Genomic DNA, 27,780 nt, shown 5'->3' with positions numbered 1-27,780 from the left:
TATTCCTGATTGTTCAAAAAATTCTTTGCATATAATTAATTCTTGACACTCACCTCAAAAGTTAACATCTCTTCATTTCACCATCCTCTAGCTATCTTTAAAGATGGGTGATTATCAGTATACAGATTTTCCCATATTAGATTCTTTTGTGAGAAACTGTCATCTACAAAATATTTAGTATTCATGGTCATGATCATTTTATATCATTAAACATCAAACCAACCAGAGCCCTTTGGATAAAAAGCCTTTGCTTTACTACTTAAAAAAATAATATTTAAAGCTGCTCTTGATGATATTTTTCTAAATAGGTTATTTATATCTTTGAAGGTTCATCATAGATTGAATTAACTAATCATGGCAGCTCTTTCACTGAAGAACAATCATCCACACATCCATTATCTTATACTTATATAAAGTTGGCTCACAGTGACAGGATGCTATGTATTCTGGTACAATGCCTGCAGGACTGCTGGTGCCACGCCAATCTGCAGGTATAGCTCACACTCTACATCACATCACATGAATAAGATGTAAAGGCACTTGAACTCCCTTGCTTGGGGCATCAGAGAATCATGGCCTCAGACTGGGAGGTGCTGACTCTCATCCCCAGCCATTTTACACTAGGCTGCAAACCACTCCATGTGCATGCTGACGGTCATGCTACGTTGAAGCCAAAAGAACCGCATCATCTGCAAAAAGCAGGGATGTTATTCTGAGGTTTCTAAAGTGAACACCCTCCTCCTCTCCCAGCTATGACTGGAGAGCCTGCTTTTTACTAACCTAAAAATAAAACAGCAAAAGTTTTTGTGAGGTTATAGTTAAGTTGGTTAAAATACCTTCCTGTCTGTCCCTTGTCATTTGTGTCCTGCTGAATTTTTGCCAGGAACGTTTAGTTCTAATTTTGTGCTATTAATTTAGCAAACCTCTAATTTAAAAAAAAAAAAAGATTAGGTTGCTGAAAACATTATAAAGGTATTTGCTACACAGTGTTTTTCTTTAGATCTCACTGAGGTTTAACATCAGGAGGATGAAGAATTTAGTGAATCATAATTTTTATTGTACTGTTGCTTTTATATAGATTGCCACTGTAATACCACAGTTTGTGTTACATTCATAGAAATGTTGGAATTTTTGTAATTTTTTTCAACCTTTACTTATACAGGTAATCCCATTGAAACTGAACGTCTCATGTTTGTTTGTTTTTTTAATTTATGGCAATATGTTTTTAAATGGGTAACAACAAGATAATCAATATTAAACAATTGATTAAAAAATATTCTGTCCACTAATCTTTCTTAAAAAGTGGCACTTCCCACAGTTTTTTCTATCTAAAGCATATAAAAACATTTATCAGCTTACTGACTGAAAACCTATAGCTTATGCTTGTTTATCACAGCAGACTTTCTAACTTGTTCCAGCAAGTAAAGCACAGATAAAAAAAATAGCATGAGTTGTGACTGACTGAAATTATTTTAGGCATGCAGGGACCTGGTCTTGTGCATTGTTGTTATAAGCTTACTAAGAAATTCTCATTAGCAGCAGCTATGCACATGCTCAAACAAGTCAAAATTCAGTTGTTAATAAGGTCTGCGGCTGCGACACGACCTGTGTCACAGTGATTTCCAAGATTAGAGCTATTCTCTCTCCACCAAGTGGCTCTTCAGTAGGTTACTTTCCCTGATACTGTGAAGCTGCTGACATTAAAATCGATCGCTGTCAACACACTGTCAGTCCTGATACCACAAAGGACATTGACAACTGGGGCTGGTGAGAAGACCTGCAGATAAGGACAAATGTCTCTGATAGAGACCAGAAGGGAAAAGAGTATGAAAGAATTTACCACTTGACAGTCCCAGGTGCTTCTTTATATGATTTCATGGATGGACTTGAGTTAGAGTTAAAATACAATTAAAACATTCAAAATGGACATTTAAACTATACAATATATTTTATTTTAATGCAGCTAAATCCTTTTTAAGGCTGAAAAACTATGATTTTATGTTTTTTTACATTTTTTTTTATTTTTTTGTGCATGTGTTGAAAATATTTTTATTCTCATACAAACCAGTGTCTTTTAAATGTGCGGTGGGCCAAATGTTCAGCATGGTAGAAATGTAATGTAAACCTGTAAACCCACTCTGAGAGTGCGCATGCACCATCCCACCAATCTGGATCTGCTAAAGGAAAAAAATGTAATATATTCTTCCTTTATCGTGCTCCACTTTACCACTAGGTTTAATGACAACTGCCCTTTCAGTTTTTACATAGTCCTGCTGACAGACAGATAAACAGCAACAGTAAATGTATTGTATGTTTCAGACTATTAGTGGCTTTTTACTGAGAGAAAAAAAAACAGCAAATATTAGATTCATGATTAATTCTTTTGATTTAACTGTGTTTGTACACACGTAAAATCCACAGAAAATATCAACTACAAAACCTGTGAGACTGAGTTTAGGCTCTGTGTCACTTGTGGTTATATGATGTGTTCACAGCCAACACTGGATGGTAAAGTGCTTGTGCTTACCCAGCTTCGAGCTTCACCATAAGCCATGGCTGGGTGGATCTAGAGTGTTACACAGGGGTCATGAAGAGTTTGGTAGTCTGAACTCGCTGATGTTAACTGAAGCATGCAAGCATCAATGCTTGCACCCCTCGAGGCACTGCTGCCCGCTAAATCTGTGTCAAACTACGTAAACCCAATGCATCTCCTCTGCAGTGCAAAATCATGAGAGACATCAGTTGTTCGCCTCTAGAGGCCGATCAATGGGCCAACCAAACTTATTAAGCTGCGTAAATGACATTCGACAGAATCTACTAAGTGTAAAACCGCAGGGGTGGAATTAGGTAAGGACAGACACAAATATACACAGTCAGTGACCTCTTTGCAATGCTTTGCTTCAGCTTTAAAGGTCCAGTGAGTGCTTTACATGTATAGCATCATAGTGATATGAAGCACTGTGAACCCAAAACATTGATATTACCCCAGAATTTAATTATATTTGTAATGTGAGAGTTCCTATTACTCCCAGTTACACAATATAGTTACGTTCCTGTATGAGAGAAGATCAAATCAAGTACTTAGGAAATTATATTTAAAAAGTGTGTTACTTTCTACTACTTGTTTCTCTAGATTCCTTCCTTCCCTCTTGCACTCCATTTTTCCCTTCTTCCCTTTGTCTCTCTTTTTTTTCCTTCTTTCCTTTTTTCTTTTTGGAATATTAGGATGTATTTAAATAGGATACAAGCCAAATTGCTTGGAAACTGCTCAAGGTCTCACAAGATGGCTGCACACTGCAAGATTCAAACTGTGGATGAAGAACAGAAACCAAGAGCCACATACAAATTTGACTGGATTATCAGTTAACTGTTCTGAAAAAAGAATGAGATGTACATGAAAACCTATTACTGCTTGAAATGTATAATATAGATAATTAAGAATGTCTTTCAAAATTGTTGAGTTTTTTTAAGGTTGTCTGCCCCCAAGTGGTCAAAATATCTAAATACAGTTTGAAACAAACACAAGTTATTTTTCTTTTTGTTTCAGCAACCAGTAAGAGGTTTTTCATGTTGTATTTCATGTTGGTGTCTCATGGTGGATAAACTCAATGTCTTCCAGGGGTATCCATTAATATAAAAGACTTTATTAACCTAAACATAATGTAATGCATGTCAAAAATAAATAATTATACAACCAGATAAATGGCTAAACAAGCATGAAGCATGAAAAGGCACTGGAAACAGATGGAACACAACCCTGCAATTACAGTTAGTTGTACTTCTCTGCTTCACACACACACACAGGCAGACACGTACACACACAAGCACACCAACACTTTCATGCATTCTTGATCTGTTTATGGTTTGTTCGTGTCACAGTGAAGGCCATTTGCTGACCTATATAGACAGCAGTGTTTGAGTAACTCGTGATGGGAACGCTACGTCCAGATGCCCCTCTGTTTGCTCAGGAGTGAAAATAGGTCAGAGGTCGGGAGAAAACCAATGAAAGAATGGGATTCACACAATCAGCAACAAGCATCATGGAAGAGAACAAAAAGTCTGAGCTGTTTCCTTATGCCATGTTTGCTGCAGGCTCGGCTTGGGTAAGAGTGCTACAGTCAGGAAATGCATAAACATAAGAGTGTCTGAGTGTCTGAGTTTGAAATATAAATTCATTGTTCGTTACAGAGTCAACCACTGAGTGTATGTCATAAGCTGAAGGAAGCAGTGAACAATCGAGTGATTTCAGTCACTCAAATATTTTGTGTTTACAAAAGAAATTTGATGAAATTATGTGCTCTCAACATGCCGTTGTTGATTCTCTGCAAAATAGAAATTGTGTCAACAAGAAATTTATTACAACATTTCAGAAACAAGCTACAATTATGGGAAACATAAAACCAAACGTGTGATATCAAATAAACTAAATTTCAAATGGTACACCTGTTATATCTTTTCCTATCTGAACAGCACAGAGAACCATATAACTGATGTTATGCTAACTGCATAACCAGCACAAAAATATGAAGGCAGTATGTCTGTTTTGGTCAATATGCCAAATGAAATGTTTTTCATACTGCATTTAGTGTCACCAGGTGTTTCACTCTATATGAGATTGTACAGCATTTTTGTTCCTTGCTTCTAACACAAATTGAAAAAAAAGGTCAGCACTTTAAAGAAAATATTTTAAGTCAGATTTTTCCCTTTTTTTTTTCAGCTATGAATGAAGCAGGGAATATGGTTAACCTGGGTCAAATGGAGGGCAACCTGTCATATCAAGACCCAGAAAAACAGGACACAGAGAGACCAAGTCATAAACGGCACCAAATACTAACTAAGACAACCAAAACTAGAAATACTGAATAAACTCAGAGAAGGCTTGGGATAAAGCGCTGTAGTCAGATTAAACTAAATTGAGCTCTTTGGCATCAACTTGAACCTCAATGTTTGGAGAAAGAGGAATGCTGAGGATGACCCAAAGAACACCAACCCCACAGTTAAGCACGGAAGTGGAAACATTATGCTTTGGGGCTGTTTCTCTGCTAGGGGTATTGGATAACTTCACCACATTGCAGGGCAAATGCAGGGTAAAATCCTGGATGAGAACCTCCTTCCTTTAGCCAGGACATTGAAGATAAGTGATAGATAGGTATTCCCATGACAATGATCCAAAACATATTGCGAGGGCAATTAAGAAGTAGCCAAAGAAGAAGCAAACTAAGTTCATGGAGTGCACACTCTCCAGACACCAATCCTATAGAAAATCTGTTGAGGCAGCTGAGAGTTACCATCTCTTTGTAAGTGAAGTGAATTCAGCAGAGGAATTTCAGTATTAGCAGTCCCATTTGTTTATCCCAAATTTCAGATACTGTCTGATTATTGTCAGAGGATATCTTTCACTATAGTGAATACTCTACATTTAACCTCCCTCGCTGGATGTAGTTTCACCAGGTTGAAGCCAGAACCAGAGATATCGTAACAATTCTTTAATCTGTTTGATCTGTCATGTTGAGTAGCCCAAAATCGCACCGGTCTTAGCCAATCTAAGTGCTCGAGGAGCTCTGTTTTCAAACATCAAATTGTTGACTGCTGAAAAAACAAGCAGCGCATAACTTTTTCAGCATTGCATCCACACAGTTTGCACAGATGAAGTCATTTAATTGTGTATCGTGTTTAGGGAAAGAATTGTGTGCTTTGAAGACATTGCTGCACTGCTATATATCGGCCACTAATAATGTTTAATTAGTTGGCCATAATAAGCTTTCCAACAAAGTTTTGTTGTAAAGTTACTCTTTGAGTTCTCTCTGCTCCATTTACCATAATTATGAATCTGTAGTTTTATATGTAGATTGTGCTCACCTGGTTTAGTCATCTTTGATACTGCTTAACGTGGCCTCGACCTTTTACTGCATTTGCTTGGTCTTTTCTTTAAATAAGAAAGCAATAATCTTAAATTACAAGTCCTAGCTGGTCTTTGGTCGTTTATAACATTGCTTTTAAAGGTTTTTTTTTTTTAAAGAGATGGTTTATTTAAAGCATTAAAACATAGAACAAAGAAGGCAACTTCACAAAGCTGCATTGGATTTTTGAGCTGTTAGAAACATTGGTTATCTCTGACTCCTGTCATGAAACCTTTCTGTCTGATTACTGATCTTTTGTTTTACTCGCAAAATCTTCTTCTTTGTAAGTAAGGACTTTTCTTTTTTCAAAGTAAGTTTTCAGATGGTCCAAGGCAGATATTTCCCTCGTTTTAATCACAGCCCTGAAGCGCACTGTAATTGTTTGATTATCATATTTGACCTTCAGTGTGCTGACTGGGTTGTTTACATGGTTTTGGGGTTGCCAGAAAAGTAAAGAAGAAAAACACCAAAGATCTGTGTGATACTGTAATTGAGTGTCACATGTCGGTGCATTTGCTGGATCGTGCCTCGAGAAACCGTCCTCACCATTGCTCCCATATGTTACAGTCATGTGAGCATTCTGGCAATCGGCACCACTTAATTTTCCACTTTTCCCTCTTTTATGCTCCTGGCTTCACATCCTGGCAGGCAGCACAACCTTCTCCTTTTTTTCATATATATCCATCCACAGAACATCACAATCTGAGATGCCTGCATCCTGACTTTTCCCCAGGGACGTAACTTGATTGCAATTTTGTATCAGCAATGGAAAGTCTTGTGGGTTTTGTGTTGGTGGCAACTGTTGGCAAGACTCTGCCGACTTGGCACACAAATATTTTAAAAGAAACACAGCCAAGATGCAACACAAGCCAACAGTGTTATTTACTTTAATAGTGTTTTCCCCACTGGTGGAAAACAGATGACAGTAAACAGAAGGGGATTACCAGCAAATTGATAAAACAGTCTTAGGATAATTCATCACGCAACTTTTCTTTTACACAGTGCGCTGTTTCATTCTTCTGTATTTATCAAAAGATGCTGTAAACTAGTCCAAGCTAGTTAGTGGAGTGGAGCATTAGTGCCATCTAGTGTCAAGGGCATATCACCACAAATCCAGGCTTAGAAGAAATGTCTGCTAAGCAGGAATATAGTATCATTTCATGCTAATGTAAGCCCGTATTCATCCATTCACAACTACTTAGATATGTAATAACAGGAAAAGCATGTTGCTGGGGTCATTTTGGCCTGCAGTAAAAAAATAACTCATGCCGAGTGATAATAAGCTACAGTAAGTGGACGGAAAGCTCAGAACTCGCACATTCGTCCCGACTCTCATGCTCAAAGACAGCATGCTCTCCTCTCCTGAATACGCACCAAACGCACACATAATGCGCGCCTGCGGTCTCTCTGAACCACACCGAACTGGCAAGCCAACAGTATTTTTTTCAGTTGATCGATTGACAAAAGAAAAGGAAAGGTGGTGGAGAGAGGAAGAGACTGAAAAGAGAAAAGGCTAAAAGACACTGGAACCTCGAGGAGCAGGTCAAGACTGTGGAGACTTGGCACACAAATAAGCCACCGTGCATTGCGGCGTATGTGACGCTTTCTAAATGTGATATATATAATTATTAAGGAATTGTAAAAAACGTTGTGTCATTCTAGTTCTGAAACGAGTGTAGCTTAATTGCTTTGTTTGTATAGCTATGTTTGCTCATTCAACCACAGCTATAATGCATCACGAATACTCAGTATTCATACTGACTTATTTATAAGTCCCTTTTTTATCGTTTTATTTTTCATAAAGGTTTCCTCTCAGTTGAGCACTGTACACAAACCTATAGTCGTTTTCCTGTTACATTAAGGGTATGTAACATATCAGCCTGCTGCATTTGATGATAGCTGTGTTATTTGAAAAGTATTTATGAAAACACACTCATATTTTATATATTTTTTGTTTTTTGCACTTGTGGACACAAGTTCATTATTATGTTTTATTAGTTAATTTTAAGAAAACAGAAAACAAAACATAAAGTTAAAGACTGATTGGACTAAAACATTACTGTTTTTTAGCCCTATATTCCCAAGACATCAAAACAATATGGGAATTCCCCAGTAAGTCCGTAGAGAAATTGTGGTATTTGGTACCCCTAATCAAAATGTAGATGAGTTTATTCTTGGTTTGCGTGAACATAGACGGCAGGGATGGGGTCCAATTTCCAGCCTGAATTATAATGTAAGTCGACCCCGACATTAATGCTGAATAAGAACCTGAAGCTGAATGCCAAACAAAGTTCACCTATCAACAGTCATTATTTATTCTTCTAGGTTTCTTTGCCTTGAGCTGATCTTTTTTTGATGCTTGCTTTTTAAAGGCACTGTAATAAACAAGTGCTGACATTTTTCTGTTATTGTTCCCAACAAGTGTGGTGGAATGCCCAGGCTGCTGTTGTCCTGTCAGTGATGTCTTTAACATGGCCTTTTAATGTCAGCTTTGATTATGCATAACAACACCTTCATCTGTCAAAACATGTCAGCCATCAGTAGCATATCTTATTTGTCAGAATGATATGGGGATGACCTTGGCCAGACTGATATGATTAAAGTTATAAAAATAAATGCATTTAATGAGCTCTGGAAATGTCACACTGTGTTAACTGAAATAGTTTATGAACAATACCGATCCTGTCAGTGAGCTCAAGTGGTGCTGAGCTGGTCCGCTTTTGAAGAAGCCGTTTCCTGTTTGTTTACACTTTATACAATAAACACAGTTAATGGTCTAATTCTCATGGTTCTGGGATTGTGTGATAAATTTGTTATTTTGTTACCTTTTATAATTATATTTGTATTTCTCCTTGTATTCATATTTTTCTAATACCCCAAGTGTTTTTTGGCTTTGTCTCCCTCTGTTTTGTATGTGTGGCATTTTGTTTTTCTACTTCCTGTTTTTTTTTTTTCCATTCTTTGCTTTTTCTTGTGTCTCCTAAGGTTTGATTTTGTCCCTTTTATCCCTGGTTTTTGTCAACCTGTGGCTTATTTCCACCTGTGTCTTGTTCTCCACCCTCTATGAATAGTCTTGTCTTCCCATTGTCGGTCTGTCAGATTGTGCTTCAGGTGTCTTCCACTCCCCTCTCTTGGATCCTTTTGTGATTTCCACTTTTGTTTCCTATTTTGGTTTTTGTACATTTTTAGATTTTTGCAACAGCCAGAGTCACTTTGCCATCCTGCTATGGTTCCTCTCACCACTTACCCTTGGCACCAATGGTTATTTTTGCAAATATAGAAAGAAAATACTGATATGAATTTTCTCAGATTTCCTAACAGAGAATCCAAATGTCGAATTATGAATTAAAAAGTTCCAAATTCTTCTTCTTTAAAGACTCGCAATTTTATTTTAGGGTCTACTTGAATAACTGTATGTCTTACAATGAAAAGGAGGCAAAGACTTTTGAATAATATCAGTAATCGATTATATTAATATTTCTCAAATGTTTAAACGGTTACATTTGGTGTTTAAATGAAACTCTCTTTTAAGACATTGTAGTAATTTAACTTGTCCAAGGATTACATATTTGACTTCGTGAGTTCAAGGTGAGAATGAAAGCTGTAATTTATTTGCTTCATATAAAACCTTTGATGGCATTTATCTGTCTGCTGAACTCATAAAGACGAGACATTGATGGTGGCACATAAAGAGAACCCAGATCAATCAGTCTTGCAAAGCTTGGTGAATTTAAAAAGGATAATTCTTCACTAGCCCTGACATTTGCTTTGAAGCTCATCAAAGTTACGACAGGAAACAGGATTATTAAATCATCCATCATCCATTTAAAGGACTAGAATTTAAAATATATTCAGAGTTCTAACACCATAATGCCATCTACATTTCTAATTAAAATAAAGTTATGTGTTAAAGATTTAACAGGGCTAGAATACGATCTTAATTAAAATCTCTGCAGGATTTACTTACAGACATGTTTGTAATATGCACTTTGTCCACAAGATGCCAGTATAACCAGGTCAAAACAGAACAGAGTTTGTCAGTGCTGACAAATCAAACTCCAGTGCCTCTACCATGGGTGTCAAACTCCAGTCCTTGGGGGCTTTGACTCATATTACAGCAGCTTATGAGTGAGTGAACATGGGGCAATAAAAGTACTTTTAAAAGTACATTTTTCCAAACACTTACATTTACTTCAGTATTTCTTTTTAATTACCTGAGTAGGGTTAGGGGTTGTCACCTCGTTAGAGGTGCAGTCAAGTTCTATAGAGTCTTGCTAATGACCTACTAATTTTATTCAAGTCTGTTGCAGCAGGGGCACATTAAAGTTTCAGGACACCAGCCCTCGAGGACTGGAGTTTGACACCCCTACTCTAAACCATTATCCCTCTGCCATCACACCATGTGTGGGTAAGATGAACACCCCTCAGTTACATTTGTTCCCCACAAATTTAAGTGAAGATTAAGGAAGTCTTGGCTTGTAAAGTTTGAAGTAAAACAATAAAAACAGCTTTTTAAAAAACAAATGAAATATAATGATAGTGATTAGAAAGCTGACAGCTAAGACAAAAAGATTTGAAATACTTAATAGATCCAGTGTCTGAATTGGATTTGCAAAAGGTGAGTGGCATTTATATAGCCCATTTTCCATTTACTGCAAAAGCACAGACTGCTGGAGTCTTAATCTCACAACAAGAAGAAAGAAAGTAACACATGTAGATTTGCAATATAATAATTAACATGGAACAACTGTAATAGTGACCTTTTATAACGATTACAATGGGTAGTCTGATTAGCTCAAAATTCACAGAAAAGCGCCCTTACATCTTATGTTATGGAAAATAAGCACAAAGATCCTCTTAGAATTAGATTATAGAGTACAGATGCAGTAATGATCCAGCAATTGTTCTTACAGCATGTGTAATAGCTGGATATTTGTTCACTCAAGAATCTGCCATATTAGAGAGAGTAACTAATTTGTTAACCCTTCAGATTTTCACTAAAAGAGCCTTTAAATCATGGATACATTTTTTTAATACCCTAAGTGATTTAATGATGTCAAAAAGGTAAGAAACAATAGTTTATGCACTAACATTATATGAGATCATGGTGCCTTTTCCTTAAAATTGTTTACACTATTTGAATCATGAGGGTGTCTTTGTGTATACCATATGTATAGAGGTCATAAGTACATTTCTGTAATGTATGCGACCATTATCTGAAATTGTTGATGGAAAACAAAGGATTACATTTTCTGTTTCCAGTAGCTTTAAACTGTTAATGCTAAATTCTAAAGATTAATGATGGAGAGTGCATAGTAATCTTACATTATGTAGCATTTAAAGACCACAGGATTGTATACCTAGATTAGAGTTCAGAGTTAGATCTGATGGTATGGTTAACCAATAAGAACAAGATGGAAGGAAAAGGCACACTACACTGTGAATATTTATTTGTGGCCTAGGGCATAGTTTTATTTTGCAGGCTTTTATTTAAAGATCATTTTATATATTTATGTACTTTTGTGGCTGCACGCAAATAGTTGTTTTGTTTTGTTTTATTTCATTAGAATATACCACAGAAAACAGCCTAAGCATGTTCCTCTTTGTCCACAGCATCTGAGATAATCCGTTCCCGTGTAACTACACATCCATCATCCAGATAAGGGTTTAGTGTCAGCATTGCATAACACAGATGCTATAGTGACCCTATGGCAGACTATCTCATGTCACCAGTGATTTTGCACGTAAACAAAGAGACAGTGGGCACAGCCATGTACACTATAGAGAGCTATCTACATATTTATTCCTCACAATTCTTGCAGCAAGTGCCCAAAGAGCATTTCCCTGTTTTTAAAATGTATAAATCCATCCATGCTCCTTCCTGCTTGCAGGCATGAAAGGATTTACAGAACTACAACTGTCCACTTTTTACATTCTGGTTGTCACTGACAACGGGCAAGACTGAGCGCTTATCTGTGTTCATCTAATGTTTGCATTAAAGTGTAGCTGACCCACAAGATGTTTTACATGTTTCTGTTTAACATGAAATGAGAACATTGCAGAGAATTAGGTCAGATGTCTTCTATAAATCCACAGCCAGGGGAACGAGTTTGGGTGCCTTTAGATTCTTCTTTTTTTTTTTTTTGCCAGATTCTTTTGCGAATCAGTGAAGCAAAGGTTCAAAAAAGGAAAAGTAAAAAAAAAAAGATCTGAACAATTTGCAGTTAGGTAAGACTGCATGATTGGGCCACCAAAGACTTTTTTTTTTTTTTAGCATCTAATGAATCTTTTGAAGTTCTTTCATGTCCTGGTGGATGCACAAACAACCTCAAGCTCCATAACCTCATTAATGGGCTGTAATCTTTTCCTGTCACTAAAACTATGTCGAGTCAAGCAAATAGCTCCAGTTGGCTTTTTTATTTTGTTGAGTAAGCTTTTACTCCAAAAACCAAGTGCCATGCAAATGCAAATACAAATAAAATGCCCCAAAAAAAAAAAAAAGAAAAAAGAAGAAGCAGAAAAAAAAAAAGAAACCCACACACACATAAAGCACATGCCGCACACACTGAGAGGGCACCTATTTTTGAGCTATGGCAGATGTGGCCATTGGCTGTGATGGTTAATCCAGAATACTGGGTTTGATACAAGGAGATTTAGCCATAACCATGATACGAACATCTGTCAGGCTCCCCTTTCGAGCTCTCTAACCCAGGCAGTACAAAAGCGGAATATTTTTTCTCTTACCATTTTGATGAAGAAGAGGAAAGGCAGTTAATAGTTTCGGAACCTGAGGTAAGTGCACAAGGAATTAATCAATGTAGGATGTTCCATGGCCTAGAAAAAGAGGTGCCTGATTCACTACCGCTTATGTAATATGTTTTCCACAATTCGGATTCTACATGCTTTGTATTTGTGATACATTCAAATTGACAAATGTTCTTTATGTTTTTAACAAATATTATTCAGGCGACAGTAAATACAACTGCATTTCATTAATACATATACTGATAAAAGCAGGTATGACAATGCAGTTACAAGTATACTGGACAAGGTGGAGACATTTAGACATTTCAAAGACAGTATATATATATATATATGTGTGTGTGTGTGTGTGTGTGTGTGTGTGGTTAAAATAACATTGAATTAATAGTTTATTTAATAGACTGGATAGAAATGTTACTGTTATTATCACTGCATTACTCAGTAGGTGAACCAGTGCTAACTGTTTCAAAGATAATGTAAAATTGTATTCTGATTTGTTTTTTGTTTAGTTGATTTTTTTAAATGAAAAGAGGCTATATGGGGTTGTGTTTTAATTAGTCAACTTGGCTTAAAGGTTATACTTTATAAGTTGACTCAAGTGTTGTTTTGCTCCCATCATGGATGCATTTGATTTCAATATGACATTCATGCTATCATCTTTTACAATTAGCTGAAGATAATAAATGCATATATCATCTGAAATTTGCAACTGCACACTTAAATGCAGATAGTTTGAAGTGTTCAGAAGTGGTTTATTATATTTGAAGTGTTGCAGTGTCAGTGTAATGTAGATGGCACTCTTAACTTTATAAAGTTTAATAAACCTCTGCATTTGATACTCAAATTATCTGAAAATGTGGTCAAGTTCTGTCATTTGACATTTGAATTTTCTTTTATACTTTGCAAAAGCACTTTTAATTCAGGATCATACCCTCACTGCCTGCAGCTTGCAAAGAGCGTAAAATAACATTCCACATTCACAGCATGACATGTTGCCTTGTATAAAAATGAGGGGGAGGGGGGGGAAATGTGAGCATGCCAATGGACATGACGATTTTAGATTGACTGATGAAATGAAATTTTAATGATCCTTGACAGAAATTGGGTCATTGCAGCAGCATACAGCACAGAAGGAAAACAGAACAGATGTTGAAGGCAAAGTAAGTGAGGCAATTAACGATGACATTATTACAGCATTAAAGAAAATGATTCTCAAGATGCAATGTGTCCTAGAAAAATCAATATGATGTATTAATCATCGAAACATTGCTGGCAAAAGGTTCCATTAAATAAGGGAATAACTGTATTAATTACTTGTAAAATACCACATTCAGCGACACATAGGCTAATTATTTTTTAAGGTCACACTCTTGGTGGGCCAGTCATATTTGAAGATAAATTAATGAATAAAAAATGTCAGATTACATTCAATAGTATGTTCTCATGACTTTAAATACACTGTAGTCACCTAAAGCTACTTTTTGTTATCATTGGGTAAATTGGGTCTGCAGCAAATGAATTATCTATCCTCAGCAACATTTGTCGAAAAAACACCCCAAAAGAGCCCAAAACGATAAGGGTTTCATAACATTTATAAACAGAGATGGGCAGTAATGTGTTAAAAGTAACGTGTTACAGCAGAGGTTCCCAAAGTGTGGGGCCCGCCCCCTGGGGGGGTGCAGAGCCATTGCAGGGGGAGCGTGGTATGAAAAGAACATTTTTCTTGTAAAACAAAGGGGGGTCTAGCAAAAAAAGTTTGGGAACCACTGTGTTACAGTAATCCCATTACTTTTTCAAGTAATGAGTAAAGGATTAACATTGCAAAAAAGTAATTAGATTACTGTTACTTTCTCGTAAGCACGCTGCGTTACTGCATTACTAAACCGTGATTTTGTTTGCTTGATGCAATGTGCATAAAGTTAAAAGTTTAAAGCTAATAAAACAAGTTTTAAAAATAGACTATTTAATTTGATTCACATTTATATGATGGACTATGCAGAAAAAATATAATGTTACCTAAATAACTAAGTAATAGAAACTAATTTTGAAACTAAGTAATCAATAAAGTAACAGGATTCATTTCTATAAGAGGTAATCAGTAAGTAGTAACTAATTACTATTTTCAAGTAACTTGACCAACACTTTTCATAACATAGTGAAGAAATACTATATTTAAAGACTAGTCGATGTCTCTCATTCAGACTACAGGTAACTGTAATCTGCTAAAGCAATCACAAGGCGGTTTCTGGTGCAGCACACAGAAACTTTTAAGATTATATATGTTCTACCATATTAGCATGAATGTGACCTCTAGAGTATTTTCAGAAACTGTACGTCACACCTTTTTGTCTTAGATATGTTTAATTAAATGTAGACTGTCCAGGTTTCAACTGTCTAGTTATTGAGCTGAGCTGAAGTTGAAGAATTTGGAGGTAGTCTTCCTTCTTCATTATTCTAATCACTTTGTGCAATGAGTAATTTAAATGAATTCCACTGCAAAGAAGACTGATGAAATATCCAGTCAGAATTATGCCAGAAGCTTGTTAATGGCAACCAAAAGCACCTGGCCAAGGTGCAACTTGCTAAGAGACATTTAACCAAATACAAGCGGGAGGTAATATATGCTTCTGACCTTGTATGTATATTTTCGGCCCTATGTGGATTAGAGAAAATTGAAATTAAATCCAGTTATTGTTTTTTTTTCAGTGCAGCAATATGTGAATTATAACACATTATCATAGCGTATTCGTAAATGCTGCAGTGTCCATGCAGTGCAGATATTTCAACGTTTGCATGCAGCAGAGATAATTGCACATACAGTTATTATGTTGCAATAATTATATTACATTAAAGCAGTGTCTGTAATTCATCAGCACCTGTCTGCCTTTATTTCTTTATAAAGTTTCCTTTATAAAGTTCGCGGATGACACCACAGTGGTTGGACTCATCTCAAGGGGGGATGAGTCGGACTACAGAGATGAGGTCAACAGACTGACTGAGTGGTGTTCAGTTAACAACCTCCAACTGAACACCACGAAAACTAAAGAACTTATCTTGGACTTCAGGAAGGGCAGAGCAGACCCGGCCCCACTTTACATTCACGGGAGCTGTGTGGAGAGGGTACACTCCATGAGGTTTCTGGGCGTGCAGATATCTGATGACCTCTCCTGGACTGCAAATACTACAGCGGTGGTTAAAAAGGCCCAGCAGCGTCTCCACTTTCTGAGAGTGCTCAGGAGGAACAACCTGGAGGAGAGGCTGCTGGTGACATTTTACAGAGCCACCATAGAGAGCATCCTAACGTACGGCATAACAACATGGTATGCAGGGTGCTCAGCTGCAGACAGGAAAGTACTGCAGAGGGTCATCAACACAGCCCAGAAGATCACTGGCTGCTCTCTGCCCAGCCTGGAGGTCACTGCAAACTCTCGGTACCTCAGCAGAGCTGGCAATATCATCAAGGACCACTCTCACCCCAGCAACCAACTGTTTGAACTATTACCGTCAGGCCGACGGTACAGGTCACATAAAACCAGGACAAACAGATTCAGGGATAGCTTCTTTCCCAGAGCTATCACCGTAGTAAATAAGCACAAAAACAATTGAACCTATTCCATACCGTCACTGTCATTATATTATGCTGCTATTCATACTGTCATTATATTAATGCTGCTATCCTGTATATTATGGAACGCCAGGACTGCCATAATGAATTAATTAAATACACCATTAAATAATTAATTAAATGTGGCAATAATTAATTAAAATTGGAATTAATTAATTAAATAAATAGTTATGACACATGTAATTAATTAATTATTGACACATTTAATTAATTATTTATGTATTTCACATTTTAATTAATTATTGACACATTTAATTAATTATTTAATGATATATTTATTTATTTCATTTTGGCAGTCCTGGCGCCTGGCTCTCATCATGAAATAATTTTATCTGTCAGCCTCACCCATCAAACTCAGGAGGCGGGGTTAACGCTGCCCATGCAGCTTCTCTAACATTTGATTGGTTGCCGTGCAAAGTAAGTCAAAACAGGTCGATCCTAGATAATCGATTGCTTGTGTAGACTTGGGGCAGCCAGGTATCCCAGAATGCAGATCAAATCACAGGCAGCAATGGTGGTGGTGTAGTTTTAAAATACCCCGTTTTTCTGTCACCAGCTACACTTTTAACAGTGTTTTAGCCGCGAATGTCGCGCCGTATGTCTGGTCAGGTTGTCAACATAGAACATGTTTGCAAAAGTGCTCAGATGTTTTCAGAGATTTCACTAGCTCTGCTAACAGTTAGCATGCAGAGTGCACCGAGGGGGTTACGTTAACCGGTTTGTTTACATATTCCACTCTCCGTGTTCCACATGTTGCATTCGCAGATTCTCATTTTCACCGAACGATCGTCTCTTTCCGCCTGGTCTTGTGTCTCTGTGCTTCTGTAACATAAAGAACGAGCTGACATTTTTCTCACGAAACCAGCGATCAGCTCAACAGACCCTCAGTTTACCTGCATGCATCCTCCTCCTCATCTGTCAGCTGTTTAACACCTGCTGCTAATTCAAGAAACACGCCTACGTTACCTGGTGATAGTCACAGTTTAACTGGGCAGCCGGTGCTCGATATAAAGCAATGTCAGCGCATTTTTCTGCGCAAGATAAGTAAATATAGTGTTTTCCCCGAGCGCAGAGCTGCTGGAGCTTGTTTCCTTACAGAGCACTTTATAGGCGAACAGCTTCATCAGCGGCTGATGTCCAATCACCGGCACACAGCTTTGAAACCTCAGCTGAGTTTTAGCTCTCAGTGGTTAAACGCTGGACTTCATTCACTCAGGTTCTGTCTGTCGGGTCACGTTTACTTCGCTGTTTTATTTACAACTGAGCAAATCGGTTTGGCTGAGGTTAAAGTTACGTTTCATAACTGCATAGTTTCACAGACGTTTAATGGTTCACTGGCACATGTGTTAGACTGAACTATCATCTAAATATCATCTGTTTTTTAATAGTTATTCAACTGTATTCTAAGCACCAGCTGTCTGTTAGAATGTGATTTTTTTTCTCTCTCTGTTGGCAGAGGTATAAAAATGCGCAGGAAAATCTGACGTGCATGGCGAACTTCACCGACGATATTTAGGGAGGAATAAACACACATCAAACATAAATGAACCATTTGCCTGTCTCCATAATTGAGAGCATTTTCTCTTCTTATGTCAACACTCTCTCTCTTTTTTTTTTTTTTTGCTTTTTCGGTCATGTTATGTTTACCTGTCAAAGGCTTGTTACAAACTATGAAACACATCGTGCAGACTTCTGGATGTTAGAAGAAAACTAATACTGCTCATGAATGAGACTAAAGGCAGGAAGGTGTCCTTTAAAACTAAACATGTTAATAGGACCTCCCTATTTATATCATAGTTTATGATATAGCACGTGTATTTCAGTAATAGCCTGCTGAGGCCACTATACGTGCTGGCCTCATATCAAATGTGAAGGCAGACTGAGTCTATGTTTGACGTTTTTTATATCTAATCTTTCTTTTCAAACATTTAAACAGCAGCGAGTCTGCAGCTGAGGGAATACAAATTCAAATTGTCGGAACAGGTTTGCTCGTTTCTTGGATTCATTTGGTGATTTATTAAATCTATAACTGTTATTCTAATCTGCTGCTGAGTCTCTTACACTTTTCTTTATGCTGTATATTTTCACGTCTCTGGAATAGTTGGCAGTTAGATAGTCAGGTGGGAAACTTTGTGTTAACTCATGGAGCTGAGGATATCGTGGATATCGTGGACATGCTGACCTCGCTGCGTGGTGTACAGAGCGAGGTCAGCATGATTAATATTCACAATAAAAATATTAGCCGAACATCATGAAGTCTGTATGTGTTTCATAGTGTCGAACAACCTTTGTACAGTTAAAGCCAGCAGTTACTACATGACAGAAACACCAACGTTATCTCTTTTATGCGTTTATACACAGGTCACGCTGATTACTGAACAAAAACCCAAAGATCAGATGTTAAACAGATTTATTTGCTCTCTCTCCTCCTTAAACATGTTTTTAATGTTAGTTATAATTCAGAATTGGCGACTGAAACACGTAGGACACATAAGAACATCAGGAAATAAAACACCGATAAATATAACCTCAGTAAAAGAAGTCAGCGGGGGTTACTACAGCTGTGTACCGGGGCCTGCGCTTTGTCGGTGGGATTGCTTGCGAGGCGAGCGGGTCTATCCCACGCTTTGCCGTGAGACTGGGCAGACATCTCCGAAATCATCGAAACACTTTTGCAAAGAGGCTGTATCTTGACAAACCGACCAGACACATGAAGATTAAACCACTACATTCTCGGCTAAAAAAATATTAAAACGGTATTTGGTAACACACAAACAGGGTTTTTCAAAGCTCAGTTCTGTTAGCTTCCACATGCCGGTTGTTGTGTGCTAGAAACAATGGCCACCAGGCCAAAGCAATGGTTTTGACTCGATCAGCGTTAACCCCGCCCCCTGAGTTTGATGGGTGAGGCTGACAGATAAAATTATTTCATGATGAGAGCCAGGTGCCAGGACTGCCAAAATGAAATAAATAAATATATCATTAAATAATTAATTAAATGTGTCAATAATTAATTAAATGTGTCAATAATTAATTAATTAAATGTGTCAATAATTAATTAAAATGTGAAATACATAAATAATTAATTAAATGTGTCAATAATTAATTACATGTGTCATAACTATTTATTTAATTAATTAATTCCAATTTTAATTAATTATTGCCACATTTAATTAATTATTTAATGGTGTATTTAATTAATTCATTATGGCAGTCCTGGCGTTCCATAGTATATATTGTACATACTATTGTTTGAGTACTTACGATTGTTTTTTTTTTTGTACTTTTTATATTTTACATTTATATTTATTATTGAAACTTGCACCAAGGGAGTGGCACTCCAATTTCGTTGTACTCTGTACAATGACAATAAAGGCTATTCTATTCTATTCTATTTCCTGATAAGTCCATGTAGCAAACCCTACAGAGTCATTGTGGAGAAGATGACAGCCCATACACAGCAATGGTAATGGTACAGACTGTGTAAATATATACCATATTGGCATGTTAGCATTACCAAGGCACAGCAGCACTTCGAAACAGCTTTGCAATTCTGAAACAAGCTATGTTTCTTTTTTTTCTTTTTTTATTGCATCAGCAGAAGCTTTTTTTTTTCAACAACCGAACCATCAATTCTGATATCAGACTAATGACACTGCTGAAACGATGCAGCCTCATCAACACATATAGCTGCTCTGTAAGCAGTGAGTAATTTCAGCTGGTACACCGACCCAACTGCCAGCTCATGTTTTAGCCCTGCACTGAATATCTGATTTAGTTTTAATTGGTTTGGAGACCAACAGACGAAGGGCAAACTACAATCTTTTTTTGTGTGCTTCTTTGCAACAGGATTAAAGGTAAACATGCATAATCCAGTGTAATTCTCTAGACTGACTGAGTGACCTTACAGTCACATTCAATATCAGTAAATCATTTTTGCCAGAAAGCAACATCCATGCAATAAATATTCAGTAATCCAAGTTGATGACTGAGATGCAGAAGTCCTCCCCCTCACGTGTCACCCTAGTTTATTAATCAGCAGATGCTTGAATTTTATTTTAGCACTAAACTCAGGGCTCAACAAGAAACAACAATGTTATTGTATATCCTGCCTTGTTATGATCAGCTCTCGTGTTTTCTGGTACTGATGTGCTTTTTTTCTTTTCTTTTTTCTTCTTCTTGCTTTTGAACAAAGGCAGAAAATCCTTGACTGACCTGAAGACATTTAGTCGAATGGCAAGCGTGTAACATAAAGAAAAACACAGGAATCTCCAGTAAGCACTATCTCAATACATGTATGTGTATATATGTAGCTATAACATCACATTAAAATTGGAATAACTTTGTGGAAACATCAATCATATATATATATATATATATATATATATATATATATATATATATATATATATATAAATAATTTTAAAAAATTAATCAACAGATTCTGTTTAAAAAGAAAGAAAAAAACCTTAGTTTTGCTTTTGTAAATGTTTGTGTTGTAGTCAATGATTTAGGCCCTTATAAAAGTTGTACAATAAAGACATAGTATACGCTTACTGAAATTGGAAGTGGTAAGTTACTCAAAGCACTTCAGAGTAATCAGCCTCTCTCCTTTCTCTCAGCCGCAACATACACTGAACCTTTAGATAACATGCTCCCCACTTGAGAGTGGGGAAGAGCAGTTTAAACTTTACTCCATGATTTGATTGAATGCAGTACCCTGCACTGACATTTACCTTTACTTGTAAGCCAGCAGCAATTTGTACTATCAAAGCTGGATTCAAAGCTGCACCTTTTGCTGCTGTTTTCTTGATCCAAGTAGCTATCTGCATTGTCTGGGGAAAAATATAAACAACATTTAAATTCAATATTTTGATGGAATAAATTTATAAATTGGGCTGGATTGTATTGGTAAGTGTGCATTCAGTCAGTGTTATTATAGACACACGCTCCTCAATCCCAGGGTCTCAATCCTTGTAACCTTATGCCTTGCTGATGTCAGAACTCGGAGTTTGCCTGTTATTTTTTTCTCAGAACTGCAAACACAGCACATGGTCAGTGTGGCTGACAAGTAGAAACAAGTAGACTTTAAACTTCTGTCTCAATTCTGAATCCAGCCAATCCCAGTTCTCTTAAACCAGACACACTCTGGACAGGTTATTACAGGACTGCTCTCAAGTCACTTTATTTTATAGATAGCACAACCAGGTGCAATATATGACTTCATTCAATGAGAGTCTGATCTCGTCTCACCCCTCTCTGTGATGACAGATCACCTCACCTTTTAGTGTTGACATTTGTGAGATATACACTATATATATATCATGGATAGAACACTATTCAAGTAATACTTGGAACAAAGTAGGTCATTCCAGGTCATCAGTGATTAACACTTCCTTTTTTGACTCTTGTCTATTTCATAAATTTTGACTGATTATTTGTTCATTGGTAAATTCATCGGCTTTTTGAGCTTTTGCAGCAAAAGGTCATCTGATTCTCAAATGTTTATTCATGATGTTGCAGGTCTTAGTTTCCTTCTCCAGCTCTGAGCTATTGTAATAAATTTACTGTCTTGCACTCAAGCTTTGCTCCACACTTACATTTTACAGCTGTTATTGGTGAAGTTGTTGTTTTGTTTTGCTTTTTTAAATCTGTGGCTCATCCATAGCACAAAGGCTATTGATACCCTTAATGTTGCGTCACTTCCCCTTCCTCATTTATACTGAAAACTACAAAAATATTTCACTTTACAGTAATACAGCAAAGAACGCAGGCTCTGCGCAGAAGCACTAATTGATTTTTTCTGTTTATTTTTCTTCATATAACAGCTGGTGCAGTAAAACCATGGGCAAGTCAGGGAGTAAAGTTCTCATAGAAACCTCTGTGGATGGGGTTCAAGCACAGGTAAAAGCAGCCACCTTGAACACAACACACAACCTTCACACACAAACACATCCAGAACCTAACTGGCAAACACATATAATATCTGTGTGTTCTGTAAAAACCCATTACCCTACTGTGAGTGTTAATGCTCTGGTGGTTAGAAAAATATGTGTTTCCTGGTAAAATGGGCCAGCTGCTGTACTCACTGGCTATGACAGGTTATGCAACCAGATCAGACACAGCTTCCTTTCACACTTCAATTTTTTTCACATCCCTCCATCATACCTATAATCATCAAAATACATTACTGTGCTTAGGAAAATCCATTTTAGCCATTAATAACAGGACTAAAGAGTTGCTCTGAGTGATGGATAGAAACACAGTTATTTTCTCTTCAAAAAAAGAAAAAACATTATATCTTTATGTAAACTTCTCACAAGAACCGACGTAGCTAGATCAAATTTCCAGTGTGATCTTTGTACTGTAACTTTTTAAGTAAATTAATAACATTTTACAGATAAATCTTCACACTTTTCTTGCACTTTTCCCTATACACAGCAAATCTCTCCAAATGCCGTGGGAGATGTTTTAATTAACGGCCATAAATAAAGAAAAAAAAAATCTTTTGGCACCATCATCACTTTGGGTCATTTTTTTAAAATGCAAACAGTGAAGCCAGATATGATGAAATCAAAAAGAAGAAGAGAACAAATTTAACAAAAAAGTAACTGCTAATTTCACAGAGCTTGAATTTCTTATCACCATAATTTACTCTGTTTAGAAACAACTATTAGTATGAAAAACGGACCATTTACAAACTGGATTCTAAGTAACTGAAGGTTTACTAAATTTGATGAGGCCTCAGAGTTAGTATTCATTTAATTATTTATACTAAAAATAGATGCACTTGTGTAATGGCTTTGTGAATAAATGGCTCTCTGCTGTTGTTGTTGTTGGACCTTGCTGAAGCGTTTTCTAGTCAGACAGTGCCTCCTTTTTTAACTCTGCCAGAGACTTTACTTTGAATCAAAGGCCTCTGTTACTTTTCCAACTCAGAAGTCTTTGTGCTTTGTGAGAATTCAAAAGTGAGACCTCTGAATTAAAAGCATTTCCTTTTCTACACTTCTTCAATGAGTTCAGTGAGTTTCACATTAGGGTAAATTGTGCTTTTTCTTTGCTGTTCCTTTCATGCCCTGTCTAATGGAACTGGATAGTGTTACGCTTCCTGGAGCAGGATGCACAGAATTAAATTAATATTTCAAAATGTTTATAATGATTTCCTGCTGCACGCAAAATGTGCTTTCTTCAATTAAAGCTCAGCTTTACCATAATATTAAATGCGAGTTCACCCTGAACAAGGGCATGTACCAGCAGGAGTTTGTGACATTACAACTTGTTCGCATCCAATGATGGACCAGTGCAATAAGTAGGAAAACAGTTCAGTGAAATAGGACACACATTGTAATCAGTAGGGAAACATTTGAAACAAATAATATTTTGATATTAACTTTTTAAATTATTTAATTAGGTAGAATGCGGAGATAGATAATCACAAAAGTGCTAAATTATTTATAGAGCTTAAAACATGTTTAAAGGGTACCTTAATATACTGGATCTTGAATGAAATAGACATGTGGAATTTTTTGGGAATCTCAGCATTGTTTTAAATAGATACAGAAGTTAGAGACAGCTGTTGTTTAAGACCACATAAAGAGGAGGCCACATTCACTGTATAAACTTATATTAACAAAACAAAAATCACTGAAACTATAAGAGCCTGGGGGCCTGGCCTTAAAAAGGTAGGAGTCTAAGGCTACATTCACACTGCAGGCGAAAGCGCATCAAATCCGATTTTTTTGACCCTATGCGACCCATATCCGATCATGGTATGACAGTGTGAATGGCACAAATCCGATATTTTCAAATCCGATCTGGGTCACTTTCGTATGTGGTACTGAATTCGATACATATCCGATGTTTCAGAAAGCGACTGCTGTGTGAACGGTCAAGTCGCATTAAATCAGTCTTTTACGTCAGTGACACAAGACAGACGCCAATTATCAGCGCCGGAGAAGCCCGAGAAGACATCGCGAACGCTTCCTGGCCAGCCGGTGAAACTGCTGGGAAGACAACGTTGGAGAAACGTTAACATTTTATTTGTACTGCATAATCTGCAGATTCTGACAGAAATCTGCAACTATCCTTTGAAGCACCGCTCCTCTCTAAAACAGCAATAAGGATAATTATTAGGTTATCTACATTATTATGTAAATAACAAAATAACTTGAGGCAAAAATTGGGAAACGTGAAGTCCGAGCAGACAAAAAAATCAGATTTGATCAAAAAATCGGAATTGAGCATTAAGACCTGCAGTGTGAACGTAGCCTAAGCTGACCACACAATGGCCCTAAAACCCAAAGTTTCCAATCTTCAACTAATTAAAAAGTGCATAAACTATCGAATAGTACTGTAAAAAAGAAAAAGACCTAAATCTCAAAAAGCCGCAAAACAAAATAAAAAATAAAACTATTGGAAAAGAGACTCCTTTTCTCCAGACTCGCTTAAATTGGTTCAGTTGTGTCCTTGTCTTTGCTTCAGTGTTTCACGCTCATATTTTAAAAGAGACTTTTGAATTTCTAGCACCTAAACTTTGAAACAGACGTCCTCAGTTTATCAGATCAAATGAATCTGTGGTTTGTTTTAAAGGCTGCTGCCCGTTGTCTGTAGCCTTTTGTTCTCCTAATATATGTGTAAAGGACGGTGTATGCATGAAAGACTGTGTTCACATGTATAAATATGTACACTACTTTTTAATGTGGAATGTTGTTGTTGTTTTTTATCCAAACTTTGAAGCACTTTAAAACTGTGTGTTTTAAAATGTTATATACGTTGTTATTATTATTATTATTATTCCAGTGCGTAATATCCTTGGTCATCTACTGTACTTTCCCCTCAGTGCCCCAAATTTTCTTTCATTCCTTAACCTAGCTGACCCAAATTTCCTGTGCCAAGTGAGTGTACTTTTCAACTTATGCTGTGGCTAAAAGTCATACCCTAACACCCAATCTCTACTTGTTCTTGCTGACTGGGTGCCATCATTGTAAGCTCTTGTGACTCGGTGGTGGGCTCCACAAGACGAAGCTAGACTGAAGTGCATTGCTTCACTGGGATTAGGGATTAAGATTTCCCTGGCTGCTTTGGTTGAGTAAATCTGGGGATTATGATGTCGACAGCCTGTGGCTGCAGGAGAGGAAATTGAATTGTGACGGACGGAACACCGATGGCCCAGAATTACAGCGCAGTGAGTGAGAAGTCAGAGATGGGAGTCGGTGTCTGTGCCTTTCTCCTGCTCAGGAAAACCTCTGCTGGATACCATTTACTGCCTTAGGGGTGTAGGGATTGCTTACATAGCAGAATCAATCTGAGTAGATGTTTAGGATGTTGATTGTGTGCTAAGAAGATTTCTGTGTCACTGGTAATCCTGCTCTGACCTGTGAAGCATCAGGTGGTGAGTACTGTGAACTGCAACAGGAAACACTTACATATTAACCAAAGGATTTCTCACTTGTTGTACAACTGAAGTCAGTGTTAAAGACAATATCTTGTCCCTATGTGTGAGACTCCAAAAACATGAGAAGCTGTGTAAATTTGACGGTGTAAGATAACAAACTGACACATTCAGTGCCAACTTACTGTGTTCATGTGTGCCTTGTCTGTCTGTGCATAAGCCAACCCCTGCTGTTGCTCCTCCTGCTGCTGCTGCTGCTGTTAAATTCGAAGGACAAACTAAAACCAGCAGGATGAAGGTGAAATGGACCCAGCTGGGTTTGGTGTTCTTCCTCATATTGTCACTGGTGATGACAGGATGCTTCTTCTGGCAATATCAGATGCCAAAAGTCCAGCCAGGTGAGAGCACGTGATTGGTGTCCGGTGAATAAAAACCTCAAACAAAGCACATTTATATTGATTAACATTATATTAATTATAACACAGATGCAAATAAAAAAAGTCACAATTTAGGGATTTTATACAGGCTTTTTTTTTTTATAGTTATTTAGGTCAGGCTAAATATTGCAATTAGCCTCCAGACTGTGAGCTGTGGATTATTTGAGATTTCAAGCACTCTCTTTAGAGTTGAAATAAATCATGATATGATTTTTCACACAAATTGCACAAAAGTATTATACTTCTGAAATGTGTTTGATGTGATTTGAGTCACTCAAGTCTTGCCTTAGACAGTTTGCCTTAAAACTGTCTAAAAAGCAACTGGAGAAGCTTTTTTTTAAATCTTCACTGTGCTTTCTTTCTGGACAAATGATTAATATGCACTTGGTTACAGCCAAATTAATCATTTGACAAGCAGGTCCTCAGTGTGCTATCCAGTTACAGTCAGCTCCTTATGTACATCCACTAAATGCCTCTTTCTTATCTGATGTGAATGCAAAAATGAGACACTCAAGATATACAGATCTCTTAATTATGAGATAAAACAATCTCATAATTGTATGATCTTTATCTTGTAATTATGAGATGTACCAGTAGCTTTCTTAGTGGGAGCATTTGTAGCATCATTGCAAGTTCAAAATCTCAGAAAGCGGCTTCAGGTAAGGTAAGCTAAGAACTTTAATGCAGTAAAGCAAACCCAGCACAAGATATGTAATGTGATTCTACATCAATAAAGAGGATAGTAATGGGAAAGGTCTTTTGAAAGAAATCAGCTCTTTAGAATTAAAAGGGAAATAATAAATCCATTAAAATATTACATTAATGCATGACGCGGTCACATGCTTTTTGATGAAAGAGTTATGTATCGCACGTTTTGTGAAATTGGATCCTATAAGGTTCATTAAAAAAAGCAGAGAATTATTGAACCACCAGCTCACTTAGACTACATTATACTTGCCCTGTCTGACAGTATCAAGTGGTGATTCCAGTAGTCTACCCTCTCCCTCTGCTCTTTATTTCTCTTTTCCCCTTGTACTGTCTATACCACCCAGATGAAGGAATGGGTCGCAGTGCCAAATCAGAGATGATGTGTCCCCGTTTCCCAGAGCCTCTACCTCTGGAGCATCCTATCCCCAGTCTAAAAGAAGCATTGGAAAAGGTGATGTCATGCACAGACCACAGACTTAAATCTGCAGGCGCTTTTCCAGCATGTCCATTTAAGTCGGAGTAAATTTACAGGCTGGCCGGTAATCCTTAACACCAAATGTCGGTTCAGTTGACAGAGGGAGATTAAAGACATAGTGGATGAAAAATCTGAGAGTCTGTCTGAGCAAAAGGTTGTGTTACTGTAGCCAGGAGGTTGCACTGTAGCACCCACTAGAGAATTTGGGAATGCAATGTAGTGGATGAACATAACTGCAGTAACCACAGAAATAAACTGAAATGAGCATAAAGTCTGGTAAATCTAAGGTGGAGCAGATGATTGCCATTTACACTTTAGTTTGTATTTTCTATCATTTGAGAAAAGCTTCTTTTACTGTAATCTCAGCAGCCACCAAAGCCAAACAGAAAATGGATAAAAGACATGTGAACATTTGATCTGATTACATTGAAAATGTTCTTGTGCTAACATTGCCACCCTCTCACCTGTACATACTAATGTAG

At 37.1% G+C, this 27,780-nt stretch overlaps 1 protein-coding gene across 4 annotated transcripts in view; it reads left to right on the top strand.

Annotated features, from left to right (window-relative positions):
* Positions 1-11,899: 11,899 nt before the first annotated feature.
* lactbl1b (lactamase, beta-like 1b) overlaps positions 11,900-27,780 on the top strand; it is a 32,376-nt gene continuing 16,495 nt past the window's right edge. Inside the window, exons 1-6 of one of the 4 annotated variants that reach the window (XM_026167131.2) lie at positions 11,900-12,692; positions 13,761-13,822; positions 20,483-20,561; positions 22,116-22,191; positions 25,899-26,076; positions 27,168-27,274. In XM_026167131.2, coding sequence (XP_026022916.2) covers positions 22,132-22,191; positions 25,899-26,076; positions 27,168-27,274 — 345 coding nt within the window. In that variant the 5' untranslated portion in view covers positions 11,900-12,692; positions 13,761-13,822; positions 20,483-20,561; positions 22,116-22,131. Of the gene's footprint in view, positions 12,693-13,760; positions 13,823-20,482; positions 20,562-22,115; positions 22,192-22,227; positions 25,679-25,898; positions 26,077-27,167; positions 27,275-27,780 lie in introns of those variants that run through there. The other 3 variants (XM_026167130.2, XM_026167133.2, XM_026167134.2) reach the window with 3 other exon arrangements.

Source organism: Astatotilapia calliptera, chromosome 5 (assembly GCF_964374335.1).
Source record: "Astatotilapia calliptera chromosome 5, fAstCal68.1, whole genome shotgun sequence".
Lineage (NCBI taxonomy): Eukaryota > Metazoa > Chordata > Actinopteri > Cichliformes > Cichlidae > Astatotilapia > Astatotilapia calliptera.
Note: the sequence above shows the minus strand (reverse complement) of the source record. Positions and strands in the feature narration are given on the sequence as shown.